Source organism: Natator depressus, chromosome 15 (genome assembly GCF_965152275.1).
Source record: "Natator depressus isolate rNatDep1 chromosome 15, rNatDep2.hap1, whole genome shotgun sequence".
NCBI classification, from domain to species: Eukaryota; Metazoa; Chordata; order Testudines; family Cheloniidae; genus Natator; species Natator depressus.
Genome location: NC_134248.1, coordinates 12,308,266 through 12,324,870, shown reverse-complemented (window position 1 = coordinate 12,324,870; position 16,605 = coordinate 12,308,266). Strand labels below are relative to the sequence as shown.

General features: G+C 45.9%; 1 protein-coding gene across 2 annotated transcripts in view; it reads right to left on the bottom strand.

Annotated features, from left to right (window-relative positions):
• BCR (BCR activator of RhoGEF and GTPase) overlaps positions 1-16,605 on the bottom strand; it is a 130,253-nt gene that overhangs the window by 9,956 nt on the left and 103,692 nt on the right. Inside the window, exons 1-6 of one of the 2 annotated variants that reach the window (XM_074972825.1) lie at positions 9,727-9,983; positions 7,028-7,087; positions 6,773-6,882; positions 3,406-3,545; positions 1,717-1,851; positions 667-772 (exon numbers count right to left, since the gene is read on the bottom strand). In XM_074972825.1, coding sequence (XP_074828926.1) covers positions 667-772; positions 1,717-1,851; positions 3,406-3,545; positions 6,773-6,882; positions 7,028-7,087; positions 9,727-9,888 — 713 coding nt within the window. In that variant the 5' untranslated portion in view covers positions 9,889-9,983. Of the gene's footprint in view, positions 1-666; positions 773-1,716; positions 1,852-3,405; positions 3,546-6,772; positions 6,883-7,027; positions 7,088-9,726; positions 9,984-16,605 lie in introns of those variants that run through there. The other variant, XM_074972824.1, reaches the window with a different exon arrangement.

Sequence of the window (16,605 nt, the reverse complement as noted above, 5' to 3'; positions counted from 1 at the left end):
ACCAAAAAAGGCCTTTAAGCAAGGAGGAGGATAAAGGGGAAGAAACATCTAACTATGGGGTGACAGTAATAAGCACCTTTGAAAATGGAAGGTTTATAGGTGTTAAACAGTTGGGAGGACTGATACAGCTAGGAAGGGAGAGTGAATTCCATATAGCAGGCCCCACGCAACAAGGAACAATCTCTTGCCAACACAAGATGTATTGTTGCAATTCCTAAAAGACGGGTGGTGTTAAAGTGCAAATACCTGGTAAGACAAGGCTCCAGGAAGAGCCCTTGAACATAGTCAAGACTTTTAAGATTTATCCCATTTACTGTGTTTGGTTACTTCGTTCACACACAAGTGTGATTTTATGGAGATATGATATGTGTCCTTCAGGGTGTGTGTGTGTGTTGCAGATCACATTTTCACTGTAAAGATCTTGCTCATCCCTTCCTTGGGAACAATTCATAATGGCTTCAGTAACAGTGAGCATGGAACACAGGACTTAGCACTTTACCAGGCCTAGTTTACCTGCATTACTCAATACAGAGCAAAGGAAAATGAAATCAGCGAAGGTGCTCTTTGAGTGACACAGCACATCTCCAAGAAAGGTGCACCTCTCTCCACGGCACTTGGAATGGATTTACACATGAAATGCACCTGTCTGAAGGGTCTGTATGTTACCTTTTTAAATGGTCCAGAAGGAAAAGGAATGTCACGAGGTTGGGTTCTGGAAGCGAGAGCAGTAAGTTCAGCATGCAGCTTTCCTTTGCAACAGGGTCTGAGAGTGCTATGGGAGGAGAGAAAAAAAATACAGGAAGGGAATGAGAGCTTTACTGACGGTGTAAGAAATGTGAAAATATGGGTGATGCTCAATGTGCTGCAATTTCATTATAGAGACAAGAGGCTCAGAATTCAATCCAGGCATAGCCTCACTCCCCGTCTGAATTCAGTTCTCCCCTGTTAGGTGATGGAGAATCCTCTCCTCTGTGCAGGAGACCACAAGTGCATTGCAGACTCAGAACACTTAGGCCTTGTCTACACTACCGGGTTAAGTTGACCTAAGTTACGCAACTCCAGCTATGTGAATAACGTAGCTGGAGTCGACTAGCTTAGCTCAAGTTACTGTGTTGATGGGAGATGCTCTCCCATCAATTTACCTTACTCTTCTCGTTCCAGTGGAGTACAGGAGTTGACCAGAGAGCACTCTGCGGTCGATTTAGCGGGTCTTCACTAGACCCGCTAAATTGACCCCAGCTGCATTGATCACAGCAGCATTGATCGCTGGTAAGTGTAGACATGGCCTAAGATACCTCCCTTCTGGGTCAACACAGGAGATTACAGCCCATCTCAAACCAGATTTATCTCCTTCTGGAGAATGAATAGGAGAGATACCATTTCAGGGCCTAGACAAATAGGATTTCTCTTCTCTTAATAGGTAGGCAATGTCCATCCTAGAACTTGAATTTTTCCATTCTTGCAGGTAAGTGAAACCACTGCCCACACTAAAACCTGCACAGTAAGGCAGGATTTGAATTCTCTTCTGAGCAACTCATGAGCCAAAGAAATAGCCTCTGCCTCCCTTCTCCACAGTCTGTCACAGGACTTCCTTCTAATATTCTAAATATTATTCTTCATATTGAGTAAAGCCTTTTCTCAGGCCTCAGCCTCCTAGAGAAAAGCATCATAACACTTAGCACATGGTAGATATCAATGATTTCTTCTGTTACACACCAATGCCCTCAGCAAAGTTGGGGTACAGTTCATCTGTGAAGAGGGGTTCAGGCAGTTCTCTGAAGTATAATTTTAATGTCCCTGCAATAGCATTAACATCCATCTCACTCATCATCACGGACACATCTTTGTTGTCTGTAAGAGAAAACAGGGAGACATACAGGTACTGAAGCTGGTAGTCCTTCAAAGTCATTCCTTATTCTTGTTCTCTTTTTCGGTTCCCTCTTTTTATCCTTTATTTATCTTCTCCCCCTACCCAAATAGCTGACGCTCATCACCTGTAGTCACTTTGCTCAGGTTGGTTTCTGAGTTCTCCATTTATATTATCCCAGTGCTGCTTAATAGATCAGAGTAGCTATAATGTGACCACTTTGCAGCTAGACCCCCAGGACAGTCAGGTGACATCTAGCTTTACATCTGCTGGGGACGGGAGGAGGGCGCAAGAAAAGAAACTTAGCTTTACCTAGAATTACTTCTGCTGTACCAGTGTCGTGGGCTGGATCCAACACCCAGTGAAGTCAATGTCTTCAATGAGATCCAGATCAAGTCCCATATGAGGCTGAGCCATTAAATGCTTTTCAGCTTCCTAATAATATATTGTATAATAACTAATAACAGCCACATCCCCATTGGGAACACTCTGGTACAATCAGAAGCACCCTCAGTATCTCCCAATTAAGCAGAGTTCAAGAGACAAAAATCAAGCAATTTAGGTCAGAAATGTGAATTTTGTTAAAAACACCTCCTCTCACCAAAGACAGCCTCATATGAAATGTGTTAGCACTTACACAAAAAATCGCATTTTTTAAAATGTAAATCATCCCCCCGCCCCCATGGTGCTGGAAACCCAGAATGTAGGTGAGGACATTCTTTAAAGTGTAGCAACAACATGGGACCCCTTTTGCATCCAAGGGACTCAAAGTACTTTACAGAGCTTGGCAAGTACTATTATCATCCCATTTTACAGATGGGCACGCTGAAGAATAGACAAAGCTTTGCTTGCCTGAGGTCCCACAAAGTACTAATGGGAAGCATTGGGAAGAGAACCCAGGAGACCAGACTCTCAGTCACATTCCAATAACCAGAATTTTCTGCTTCTCTATCAAATCCTTCAAAAAAAATTTCTCAAATTATTTTGATGTTGCCAGTGCTCCTTTAAACAAGAGTCTCAAACAAGCGCAGGGACTTCCTGTTAATCCAGAATTCTCATTGACATTGTGGAAAATAAGACTGCCGGTTGCTCCCATTTCCCCTGAGGAAAGTGTCTGCCGTTTACCATGGCAAGGCACGCAAAATCGCCATGTCAGGGCTGCTGGGAAGAATAATAAGCATTTCTCAATAAACGGGTTCATTCCACTGAATACCTCAGGTTAACATCTACAACATCCGATGAAGTGAGCTGTAGCTCACGAAAGCTTATGCTCAAATAAATTGGTTAGTCTCTAAGGTGCCACAAGTACTCCTTTTCTTTTTGCGAATACAGACTAACACGGCTGCTACTCTGAAATCTACAACTGGAGGACAATAATAAAACACACAGCCGGGGTAAGAGGATACTCCTTTGCACCAGGGTCTCCGCCTCTTCATGCTTCCTGGGCTACATGAGATTAAAATAGCACGGTAATCTGAAAGGAAATCATCACTCAGGAGATCATAACGCAAAGGAAAACCTCAGGAGCAAATACTTACTGACATCAAAGGCAGCTTTTAAAGCTTGGATATCAGTTGCAACCCCAGAGACACGGTAGATGCCCACCTCCTCCATCCCACGTCGCTCTATCTCCTCCACGCACTGGCGCACAATGTAAGGCACCTTTGATCTCTCTCTCCTTGAGAAAAAACAGGAAGAAGAGTTCAGTATGACATAGGCAGAGAAAACATGGTTACCAGAGTTACATTAGGCACTGGATAAGATGAGACTGCTTGAGTGAAAGGAGCTCTAGGCCAAGATTTTCAAAAAGGACTGAGTGAGCACTCACCCTATGAAAATCTGCCCCTTTAAAAATGTCTCAAATTGGACACTCAAAAATGGAGACACCCAAAATCACTAATCACTTAAGTGTTTAGGAGGTGCAGACTAACACAGCAATAAGGATGAAAAAGACAGTTACGTTTTCAGTAACTGGTGTTCTTCGAGATGCATTGCTCATGTCCATTCCGTATTAGGTTTATGTGCTTGCCACATGCACCGGTGCTGGAAGTTTTTGCCTCAGCAATATCCGTAGGGGACCGGCTCTGGCGACCCCTAGAGTGGCGCCTGCATGGCATAGTATAAGGGGCACCGGTGGCTGCCCCCAACCTCAGTTTCTTTTTGCTGGAAACTCCGACCGTGGGGAAGGAGGGCAGGTCATGGAATGGACATGAGCAACACATCTCAAAGAACACCAGTTACGAAAAAGGTAACTCTCTTTTCCTTCTTCGAGAGACTTGCCGCATGGAGACAGAGGAAGCCCTGGTGCAGGAAGCAGCATCTGATGTTGCCTGGAGGGCTTCCCTGGCCACAGTAGTACCCTCATCAAGGATCGCTCGGAACTCCTTCTTGGAAATCTCAGGGAGCAACCCTTCGAACTTGGCCATAGCTTGCCACATATTGAAGTCATATCGGCCAAGGAGGGCTTGGTGGTTGGCTACTCTCAGCTGAAGGCTGGAAGACTAATAAACTTTATGTCCGAAAAGATCCAGCCTCCTCGAGTCTTTATTTTTGGAGGTGGCCCTGGGTTGTCCCTGCCTCTCCTTGTGGTAAACTACTTCAACCGCAAGGGAATTGGGGACTGGGTGGGAGTATAGGTACTCATGCCCTTTGGTGGGCACAAAGTACTTAAGTTCGACCCTTTTAGAGATAGGGGCCAGGGAAGAGGAGGTCTGCCACAGGGCATTAGTGATTTTGGAGCCCCCCCCATGAAGGGGCAGGGCCACCCTGGCGGGAGCCGAGAACATCAAACAGAGAGTCTGAGGGCTCTTCCAATTCCTCTGCCTGAAGACCCAGGTTAGAAGTGAACCTCTTCAAAAGTTCCTGGTGCGCTTTGGTGTCATCCTGAGTAACTGGGTGAAGGGGCCCCATGATAGCCTCGTCCAGCGACGACAAGGATAATGCCAGTGCCACGGGAACGTCCACATCCATTGGTGGTACATCAGCTTGCTCCCCTGGGTAGTCCTGGACCTGCAGGGTCTTACCCCCGTGAAGTCTTGAGCACCGTAGGGGAACGGGATACCGAGGCTGCTGGCCTCTCCGAGGCTCCCGACACCAATCGGGTAGCCTGGGAAGGCTGGGTGAACCCCCAGGGGTTCTGGCCACTGCGGTTGGGGCTGGTTTCGGTGCTGATAATGTAGTCGGCACTGCCGGTACCAGGGCTTGTCCCGCAGTCAGGGAATCTTGCTCCAAGCCAGAGCTACCAGCGGCACAATCGGTACCAGGCAACCAGGATCGGGCTGAGTGGTGGCTCTTGTCCAAGCCATGCTAGTTGCTGCGTCCCGAAGCCAACCTGTCCAAGCGAGATTGTCTTGATCGGGCTCTCTGAGACTAACTGTGTTCGGTGGATCTGCGTCGGATACCCAGTGATCTACGCCTCCACTACTTGACCAGTACCGAGACATCGAACAGGACTGGGAGCTACTATGGGCCGATTGCCAGGAAGATCGTCCTGAGTAGGGAACCTACTGCTTGGAAGTGGGTGATGATGGCCCAGCAGTCGGCGGTCTCTGGTGTCCCCTACGGATACTTCTGAGGGAAAAACTTCCAGCACTGGTGCATGTGGCGAGCACACACACCTAATATGCAATGAACACGAGCAAGCATTTGAAGAAGAACCTTGCTCCATGTTAGAGGGTTTACTTGACCAAATCAGCAAATAGCTTCACAAAAATACTGACATTGTACCAGCATTTTTCTATAGCCCAACACTGTTAGAGAGGAAGAATATTCATTTAGGAAGTTCTGTGAAAAACCCTCCATTTTGAGAAGTCTGGGCTGTTATAAAAATGGCAGAAGATACTGGTTATTATGAGCAAATTATTCCAGTCTCAAGGGTTTAGAGTCAAGAACAGTCAGAGCTGGTGTCCTCTATAGCGCGACTACACTCAAATGGTGACACTCACATCTGTGCTCTGGGCCAGCAAAAGGCCCATGCACTTTACAAGTCTAACTTTAGCCATATTGTGTAGCCCCTGAGCTGGTCCTTTTCACAGGGGGTGTATTCCTAGTTTAGGAAAATTTAGCAGCTAATTCCCCCGGAGAGCTTATCTGTTTTCAGCAATAGCAAGACTCGTATACATCACACAATAGCTGGATTCTCATAGTCATATGAAAACTGTCCATAGAAAGCTCGTTTGTTTGTTTTTCCTGAGTAGCTGATTTAATGTGTGTTTTTGTAGAGAGGTTATGAACTGTCTCATCTCTGCACATTCAGTCCCATGAAACCTCTCCCATGGAGGAGATGTAGTCTTATAGAGAAGTAAGTTTGGTGAGCTTGCAACGCTAGCAGGTGATTAGAGGATTCCTATGCAGCCCTTGGACAAATAGCAGTCATACTGCTCTCAAATTAATAGTAATTCCGTGGGGAGGAAGTACCAGGTCTCCTAAATTACCTAACACAAACAAACAGGTTTCTTCTGGCAAACGATTCATGACAAAAGATCAGGGGTTAAAATAATATAAATGGCTCCAAAGAGCATGAACATTTCCAAGTATGGAAAGGAAATACTGCAGTTCAGTAGCTTTGGAAATTTGTGACCAAGTCAGCCAACTACAGAGGAAAAGGGCCAGGGTGTTTCCGGAACACGGCAGAGTGAGAGATGTTGAAAGTAAACATACTGGATTTCCAAGCAAGGGTGTGTGTGTGTGTGTGTTGAGGTCTTCTGGAGGTTTTTTTCCATACACGGGATGAAGCTGGGAGAATGTGAAACAGCTCCTGCCTGCAGAAATTGCCATGTGTTAGCCACACAAGGGCAAGAAAGTATCTGCATACCTCCATTCACTGAGGGCTTAAGTAGGTGCAGCCCCATTGGCCTACTGTGTTTAAAATAAAACAACAGAGAAAAGCGTGACCTGACAACTCACTTGGTGACAACTGCAATCTTGACTCCAAAGACCCCAGTCTGTTTACGAGATGGCATTCTTTTCAGACTGAACTCCCGGCTGGTAAATTTCACTGACAGCTTCACTTCAACCTGCAAGGATGACTTTAGTTGTTACTTTTCAAGCAATAAATGTTTTATTTAGTTTTCCAAAATGTTATGACAAAGAAGAGAGAGAATAAATCTGACACACAAGGTCAGGCAAAGAAGCAGTGCCAGCAGTTTGTACTCTACTTACTCCATTCATTGAGATGACTGTGCGTTGCCAATCTTTATCCTGTAACACCTGCGGATCCAGCTGAAAAACATGGAAGTTGCCTGTGAGTTGAGAATTGGTTTCAGAGACTAAATCACCCAGTTTGAAAAAATCTATGCAAGTCTGCATGGCAATGCCTTCACCACTTACTCCCATTTCCACAGGGGAATCAGAAAAGCCCTGAGTTTCAGATGTCGGGTAACTCATACAGAGTTCTGCACTCTAACCAAGGCTGGGTATGGATCACACATGTGTATATGGAAACCCCAGTGTCAAATGTGCAATATCCACTTAACAAGAGAAACCTCAAGAGAGCTAAAACGCTCTTCTAAAGCCAATAATCTCACCTTTGATAGAAAAGGAGGCTTCCTTCACTGCCATAACATAGGAGCCATATTTAATAGACAGCAGAGGATCATCCCACCCCAGCGAATCGGGAGTCAGGAAGGGAGAGAGTAAATTTTCTAAAAGGAAAGGGCTAAGATCTGAAACACAGCTAGGGCTTGTTTTTCTCTGAAAACACAGGTAAGCAAGCTGCAGGTCCCAAACCCAAACACAGGTCCTAAGCCCAAATGCTGGCACCAGTTTGGTCCATGATAATACACTTCAAAGAGTATTTTAACATTTATTTCCAAAGGTCATGAATAACAAGATTAAGAACAGGAATTAGGGAATATTATATATATTCGATTCCCAATTCCTTCCTGTTCCTAATAGAGAGAGTGAGTGAGTGTGTGTGTGTGTCTCTTTCTATTTTAGCTTTGGAAGCCTTTTCTGTGGGTGCAGTTTCACAGGTCCAGGGTACATAACGTTTAAATACTGAGTTATTTACAGGCTTTTACATCCTCTCCATCCAACTGAGCATCAGAATTTTTCTAGCTCTTTTGTTCAACTCCTGCTAGTGAAACAGCTACCAAGGACACTGAATAGACATTTATAAACATCTGCTCCAACAATCAGAAATTGCTGATTAGTAACGTATTGCATCTTCAATAATAATCGTCTTGCCTCTGTCACTTAGACTCTTTCTATCTGATCCATCAAGGTTCTCACAACACACCCATCACCACAGTTGCTGAGTACCTTATACGTGTATTAAAGTGAACACAAGTACTCTGTATCGGGTGCTCTCCTTCCCCCATGCTGTAGGGTATTCTTATTTAATTAATTTATTTATTTAGAAGTCTCTGGTTTTGGGGGTTACTAAGCTCATCCACCTTACAGTCAGTCAGAATGTCTTCAGCTCTGCACTCTGCTGTTTCCCCCTCTGTACCAGCCCATGGAGCTTTCTGGGAGTGGAGAGAGAAGTCTGCTCCCCCGTCCAAACAGACGATGCAGTCTACATGCAGAGGACATGTGGCAGAGATTGTACTGCCTGAAACACCTTGCCTCCAAGAGCTACCCTCAGGTGCTATGGCTCCCACACTGCCTCAAATACAAGCCAGAGGCCAAACGCTACAATCTGGCCGAGAGGGGAATTTGGATCACAATTTCCCAGAGACAGGCAGGGCTGGAATACTCAGCCCCAGGATGAAGTGAGGAGCGGGGCTTGAGGGAGTGCTTCACCAGCATCTCTGTCAAGCTTCCCTAGCACTGGAGCTTTGGGTCGGTTTCCAAAAAGGAGCTACATCCAGTTCTCCTAGGCTCCAAAGACATGATGACCCGATGCTGGGTCTGACAGTCAGAGAATGGAGGAGGAATATGGGGTGATCCAGGAGGACTTATACATGCCATCCAAAGAAAGAAATTAAGCACACAGAACGCTCAGAAAGAAATTACTACTTTTTTTAAATCCTGCTCTGATTTGGGAATGAAGCAAGAGAAGAGCTGAATGGGAAAGCAGCCCAGAGATCACAGGAGAAGGTAGATATAGTGTCTTACTCTGGCCTGCCCTATTCTTTTTCACTTCAGCTCCAACACAAAGGGAGAAAATGCACCTGAAACTGAAAGAGAGACCCCTGCTGTTGCAAGAATCCACTGATCAAAACCATTCTCTGAAATGAAATCCTGGGTCTCCATTGCTAACCTAGCTTGATTTCTTTCAACAGGAAAGTTACAAGGCTGGGAAATAGCTTGTCAAGTTCTATAGGAACATCCCCCAGCAAGGTCGGTGATATCTGTGAAACACTCACCTCCAAAGAGCCACAACTGGCTCAGACTGAACGTACAGAAAAGGAACAACAGTTTGAACATGGAGCTATACCAGCAATTAGAACCTGACAAAATGAATCTGTGATTCCCGACATGGCTTTGCAATACCAAAGTCTATTCCCTGAAAAATGCAAGGCAAGGGGTGGGTGAGCGCACTAATCTTTCACCTTGAGACGCACAGGTTCAAATACACCTTCATGCACAAATGAAAAGGAATTTAGTAACTAACACTAATCTCATACCTCATCAACTCTCTCCTCCCCCCCCAGTATAACAGCACTGGCATCTCACTGCACAGCGGAGGACGAATGCTAGACGAGCAGGGGTAATGCAACCCACAGTATCCTTGACTCTACCGAGTATGTTCAGCCTCTCCCTTTCCGAAGCCTAATCCCCACTTCCAGCTCTCAACACACAGGGCAAAATGCTGCTGTCAGTTACACACATGAAACCCCAGAAAGAAAAGCTTCTCCTTCTCCTATGTTTCAGAGACCCCAGATAAGAGGAGGAGGAGAGAGAGTCAAGCCCACCTTTTCTCTGCGTACTTTGTTTCGGACGTGAGTCCACAATGTGGTGTTGCCGTCATGTGTGTGTTTCCCGGTCGAATCTGCCCGGCTCCGATAGGTGCAGCTCTGGTAGAAATATCTGAAGATCCCTTGCATAGTGTAGTTGGTAACTAGCAGTTCCCACATCGTGGCTGCACTGTGTCTGAAGTTAACAAGGCCAGTTGTGCCAAGTCACTGTTACTTCAGCAATCCCAGACTCTACACTTAGCCAGGAGGTTTTTGAGGAGACTTCTTCCTGAAGGCCCGCCTCCTCCTGTCAGGCTGGCCAAGTTACTGCCAGGCAGCCACAATCTACGTTGTTCCCACCCACACCACAACAGTTTCCAAGCTGGAAGAATTTTGCAGTCTGAGAGGTTTTTTTCAACAAGCACATTCTCTTCCCAGGCTCAGGAGGAAACCAGTTCTGAAACGTTTGGTTTCCTATGCAGCACAGCTGAGCCCAGCCAACTGCAATGGCCTTTCACTAAGGACTCTGCTGAAATGGCCCTTCTGGTGATCTCTCCCATGATGAATAAGGCCGAGGCTCTCTGACCAGGATGTTTTTTGCCCTGCATCTTACAATGGTTGGTATTCATAACCTAGAAGCAGTAGCTAAGTTTGTGGGGGGGAGGGGGCAAGAGAGAGTTGGGTGCTAGCACTCAGAGTGGGCCTGGGTGTTCCGAACTTTTACAAGAGAAGCTACAAGATGGGTGGTACCAGCAGGCCCCAGTTAGACTTTCCTCCATTATCAGTGGAGTTCAGGCTCACAATTACTAACTCACACCAGTCTGGCAAGATGAATGCAAGTCAACAGATGTTTCAAAGCACAAGCCAACTGCATTCTTGTTTGTTGTCTCCAGAGGACATGCCATATGGCTGGTTAGGACTGTCAGCGTCCTCAGGCAAGTACTCTTTGGAAGCAACAGCCAGATGGATGACTATGAGTGAGCCTTGGTGCCTGCTGAAGGCTGACATAATAGCTTCTGCTGCCTGTCCCTTCCTCCACCCCCCACTTGAACACCTGCTCCCCCAATCCCGAACTCTGGATTGGAAGAACTTCTACTCCCCCCAGGCTGGAACCTCTCCAAACAGAACAGTGTGTACTCAATGGAGAGGAAGCTGGGAGGAAGGTGCATGAGAAATTCAAGGTCAGGTGGTAAGTGCCATCCCTGTATATTATATAATCAAGGTTAAAGTGCTATTGGGATAAACAAATAAAAGAATGAGACCTGAAAAAACCACTCGGCGCTGCTGAGCAAGACAGGAAGATCAGGCCTAACAACACAGGAGGAAATAACAGAGCCAAGGGCAAGCAGAGCTTTGAGCAAGCCTGCAATACTGGCCTGTGCAGACAGCTGACCTCCAGCGTGGGGAAAGGGCAGCTGGAGCAGACAGGGCGCTGGCTGGAGGATGAAGACAAAAGGTGCTAGTGAGTGAGACACTTCAGCACAGAGGGGGGTGCTGACAAGCAGGGGGGTCACATTGACTGGCTTTAGGTCTGATTTATTGATCAATGACCTGGAAAATGGAACATCCAGGAAGAGAACAAAATCTGCAGATGATGTGCCCCCACAGAGGACAACTGCTCTAAGCGAACTAGGCCACAACGATGCTGTCAGTCTGAGCGTGTTACAGAAGGCTGGGGAGGGCTCTGAGAGAAGGCTGCCTCCTCCATGATTTCAGACTGTGTACCAGTTTCATTCAACTTGGTTTAATACCCAGGGATCTCTCCATGCATCTCCTGAATCAGTTAAAGCTTGTGTCTGGCGTGTTTCCACAACCAAAGAGGACAAGGACAGACCTGCCACAGACTCCCTCCTATGAGGTAGGGAAGACAGTCTATAACAGAGTCTGGCTAGCATAGTTCTCTTCATTGCTCAGGGAAACCAGGCCAGGACCACCTTTAAACTCTGCTGTTACTAGCAAACATTCAGCTGCAGTGTGAACAGAACTGCTCTGTTGGCCCTGCTGAGTTTCACAGCTGCCTGTTCCTTGGTGTTCCCTTGTGGTGAGCTATCAAGTGAAACGCAAATGAGCCAAGCAAATTCCTCTCTAAAGCCTGCACAGATCACAACAGCATAAACCAGCTCAGCACAACAGGGATTTCTGCAGGAAGGACCTTGGCCCAGAAGCAGTTGAGGAGCCTTGGCACCCATTTAAGTAAAAATGATGATGACAAGGAGGAGGAGAAGGTGGTGGAAACGGGAGCTGAGGGCACTTAGCACCTCATGGGTCAGGCACAAGAAGAGACCCAAATTAGGAATGTAGGGGGAAAAGGCATGTGGCAGAGGGACAGCAGGAAACGGGGTGGTGGGGAAGGTAAGCCAGGGACTAAGGAGAAAAGGCTCTGGTCTGGCTCAGTAACCCATCACAGAGTGCACTGGCTTTTCAGAGAAAGAGCAAAGGAAAGATACATAAAGGGAAAAAGGAAGGACTGAGAGAAAGAGGAATCGACGGAAGCGGAGGAAACAAGAAACGCCTCCTTTCAGGAAGTGCATTTTATGTTATTTATTCATATTACTTCCTCCCTTTATTGAATTTACATGGCAGTTTCACACTCCAGAGGTTTCTAACTGTAACCAGTGGGAAACTATTGTCTGTGGCTTGTTACTTCTGGAAGCACCCAGTCCTGCCTGGACCCATTCTTCCTAGAGCTCTCCACTGACATGTTAATCCTTCCCCCAGTGCCCTTTGGGCATGACCCAGAGCTTTCTTCATTTCTACCCTCTTTTCATTGCTAGGATGCTGTTCCGCATGGCCAAGCTTCTTAAATTAACTCGAGTGTGGAAATGGTTTTGGAGGTGGATCTTGGGGGCTGCAGCCTGTGACTGTAAGTTTTGCATGAAAAACATGTATCTGTAGGTCTAAATAACAGAAAGAGGAAGGGAGATAGCCCGTGCAATTCTACAAGCCAGCCCAGATAACGGAACAGATAGGGGTGATGGTCTTGCATGGCAACAGAGGAATATTGGCGAACTGCTATTAGGGCATCAGAATATTTGTGCTCTAAGGTCACATCCTCCTTCCCACCACCACCCCCTGATTTTCCAGCACTGTTTTGGGGGGAAAGAGGGTTGGGCTTGTCTGAACTGCTCATGCAGAGAAAAGGACTGTTGTTCAGAACTGTACTGGCTTTAGGAGCAGGATCATAGTACACAGCGTCAGTTCACTCTTGCAGCCTATCCCAGGGCTGGGCATATTTACGCTGACATCCTCACTCACCCGGATGCAGTCAGAAGAGTAAACAAAAGGCTTCCATGTTAATTCCTGCAGAGCTAGAGACACAGGGAAATGAGTCTGCCAGACGGAGAAGGGCAAAATCCAGAGGGCAAAAGGGCCCAATGGAGAGGAAAAAAATCTTAGCTAGAGATGAGTGGAGCTGATAGTCTCCATGTAACTAAACCAGGAGTTCCCTGCTATGGTAATACAAAACAATATCCTGAACCCCCCCCCCCCCCCCCCCCGTATCCCTGCACTGTGCCCTAGAACAAGGGTTCTCACAACAAATTTTTTGGTGGCCTCTAAGTGCTGGTGGCTGCGCTGACAAATTTTTCCTAAAATACTTAATTAACTTTAGGAAAAATAAATACATATGCACATATACACAGCCAAATCACTGTAATTTACTGAAACGTTTTGAAGACTCAATAATAAAAATAATGCAGTTGTCTCTATTCTTTACTGGCCCTAAACAGAAAAGAAACACAAATAAGATGCTCTGCAGGTTCTTGTATTTTTTGTTGTTGTTTCTTTTGCTTTTTTAAAAAGACTTGCTAGCAAGTAAGTCTGCTGCTGTGAAAAGTGATATTAACAGGCATACAAATATCACTTTTCACAGCAGAAGACTTACTTAGTCCTGGCAAGCCAAGGGACAAATTAAGCCTTGGATGAGGAGGTCGGTAGGGGGCAAGCAGGGGAAAAAACAATGGGCTGGCGGAGACAGCGGGGGCCAGGGGCGATGGGAGAGCCCCGCAGCTGGGGGTTGGAGCCCCGTGGCCAGAGCCTGCTGCCTGCCACCCCAGAGCCTGCTGCTGGAGCCTGGCCCTCCTCTCCCCAGGAAGGTGGGGAACTCACTAGCTGCCTGCTCAAATAAATTGTTTAGTCTCTAAGGTGCCACAAGTACTCCTTTTCTTTTTTCGAATACAGACTAACACAGCTGTTACTCTGAAACCTGCTCCTCCAGCATTTGTCTCTCCAGAGGGGGGCAGGGTCCAACCCCTGCTGGTGGCCCTGTGGGAGGGACCACTGCTTTGCCCCCCGTCTCCCATTACTGCCCAGGAGGCTGTGGCTGCAAGCGGCCACAGTGGCTGCTTTTGAGAAATGCTGCAGAAGCCCATCTTCTGTCTTCACTTCATTTATCAGTGCATCGGACATGGTAGGTAGGCATGTCTGTGCATACACAGGGTGTTAAAGAGCCCTTCAGCTTGCTGCCCTTCCTACGACAGGGAGAAGGGGCCCTAGGAGGGGGATTTTACTGCTAGGTTCACAAGCAGCACACTCACAATAAAGTTCTGAGGCTCATAAAAACGTGGGGAAATTTGGAGTCTACAAACAATAATAAATGTGGATGTAAAAGAGGTAGGTAAAACTTTCCATAGGAAAGGAACATATGAGCAATGGGAGCCATTAAACTGCTGCCCGTTCCTGGAAGCCTCCACAATTTTCTGCACACATGGACCAATTTAGAGCCTTCCTTCCTCCTCTTCCATTATGCAACAGACAGAGCTAATAAACTTTTCACAGCAAACACAGTCCTGGTCTCCTAGACTCATTGTCTTTGTCTCTGCAACACGGAGTTTGGTGATTCACAAATCCCAGCAGTGGGAAGTCACCGATTTACAATAATAATAAATGGTTTCTAATAAATGGTTCCTAATACACGGTGGTTTTAGCCAAAATAAATGTTTTCCTAGTTTTTGCAGAGGGAGGATGTGGATGTGACTCTGACTGTTCTGGGAGGCTAGGTTAGGCTCAATGAGCCCGTGGAAAAGCTCACCCCACTCCCATTGGCTTCCATAGAATGGGTATTTTCCACTGAATGCATCTGATGAAGTGAGCTGTAGCTCACAAAAGCTTATGCTCAAATAAATTGGTTAGTCTCTAAGGTGCCACAAGTACTCCTTTTCTTTTTGCGAATACAGACTAACACGGCTACTACTCTGAAACCCATAGAATGGTGTTCATCTTAACCCAGGGCAGACTTTGGCCTGGATAATGACAACACCACAAAGCCCCAGAGGCTATTAAGTGAAAAAACGGCACAAACCAAAAGCCTCTGGAAAAGTCTTGAAAGAAAACAAATATTCAAAATAGCAAAAGGAGCAAATGCGGACATCACTAGTTAGAATTCCCACCAGTTTATCCCCAGGTTTTTTGTTATATTAGAAGTATTTCCTGATTTTAAAAAGGAGCGTTCAGTGGCCTCTTAAAAAAATAAATCGGCCTGTAACAATTCTTATCAACACAGATCTCAGCAGTGTGGTTATTTTTAGGACTGCTTTTTTTCCTCTTTTCTTTTTTTTGAACTACACAATAGTCCTGAAAATAAATACTGTGATGAGACAGACGTTCCTGAGAATTAAGGACAGCCTGACCTGGCCTAATTTCAGCCTGTTCAGAAATGTGACAGAAGGGTTTCTTTGTAAAATTAGGGGAAAAAAAAATCCAGTAAAACATGCAAAGGTGGGAGATTGTTTATATTTAGGGCTACAGTGGAAACCTGACTTTAGAGCCGGTCAAAAATTATTTTATTGAAATATTTCCTTAAAAACGTTCAGGTTTTTGTCCAAAAACGAAAATCCCCAAAACCAATTTTAATTATTTTTATTTTTGTTTGTTTTGTTTTCCTGATTGAAAACTGAGAAGTTTAACCCAAAACAATTTTGTTTTTTCAATTATGAAAAAATGGAAAAATTTAGCAAAAAAATGAGGTTTTTGTGAAAATGTCTGTTTCACCGAAAAGCCATTTTTTGTCCAAAAAAGTTTTAAAGAATTTTTTTTTTAAACCAGCTCTACCTGAAACCTTTGGAAAATCCAGGGTTTGGTGACTTGGGGGTGCACTGATGAAAGCAGAATTAAGAGCTTCAGGGCTGAAACTTTGAGCATCAGTCAGCACAGCCCCAAGGGAAGTAACCAGTCCCTGTTAGCCTGACTGTGCTATGCGGGAGACAAGGTGTGGGAGGTAATATCTTTTATTGGATCAACTTCTGTTGGTGAGACAAACATGCTTTTGAGCTACTCAGAGCTCGTCTTCAGGTCTGGGAAAGGGACTAAGGGCAGGTCTATACTTAAAACGCTGCTGCAGCGCTTCACTGAAGACGCTCCTACCCCAATGGGAGAGCGTCTCCCATCAGCATAGTTAATCCAGCTCCGCAAGAGGTGGCAGCTATGTCAATAGGAGAAGCTCTCCCGCCAACATAATGCTGTCTACACCTGGGTGGGGATGGGGGCGGTGTTGGGGGTGGGATTTTTTACACCCCAGATCGACGCAGTTATACTGATATAACAGATATGGATCTGTAGGACTATTTCCTTTGGAAACAGGAGGACAAGGCCTGTGCAGTTACCACTCAGCTGTCCAAGAAAGCGGTGCCGAGGAAGTGGTGAGGAAACGGACAGAAATGGGTGAAGAGTACTGGTAGTTATTTCATAGAGTGCCGTAAGCATACAGGACGCTTTACAGAACACGTGCACAGACAGGGTACATGCCTTGAACAGCTTATGTTCTAACGCAAACAAATATCATACTCAGGACAACTGTCCAGGCATGTCACTGGGGCTTCAGAACAGAAGGGAAGAGATTTGGAGGAGGAGAGGGAATAATACAACACGTTCAACCAGTCCCCATCCTGCAACAGCTGGGAT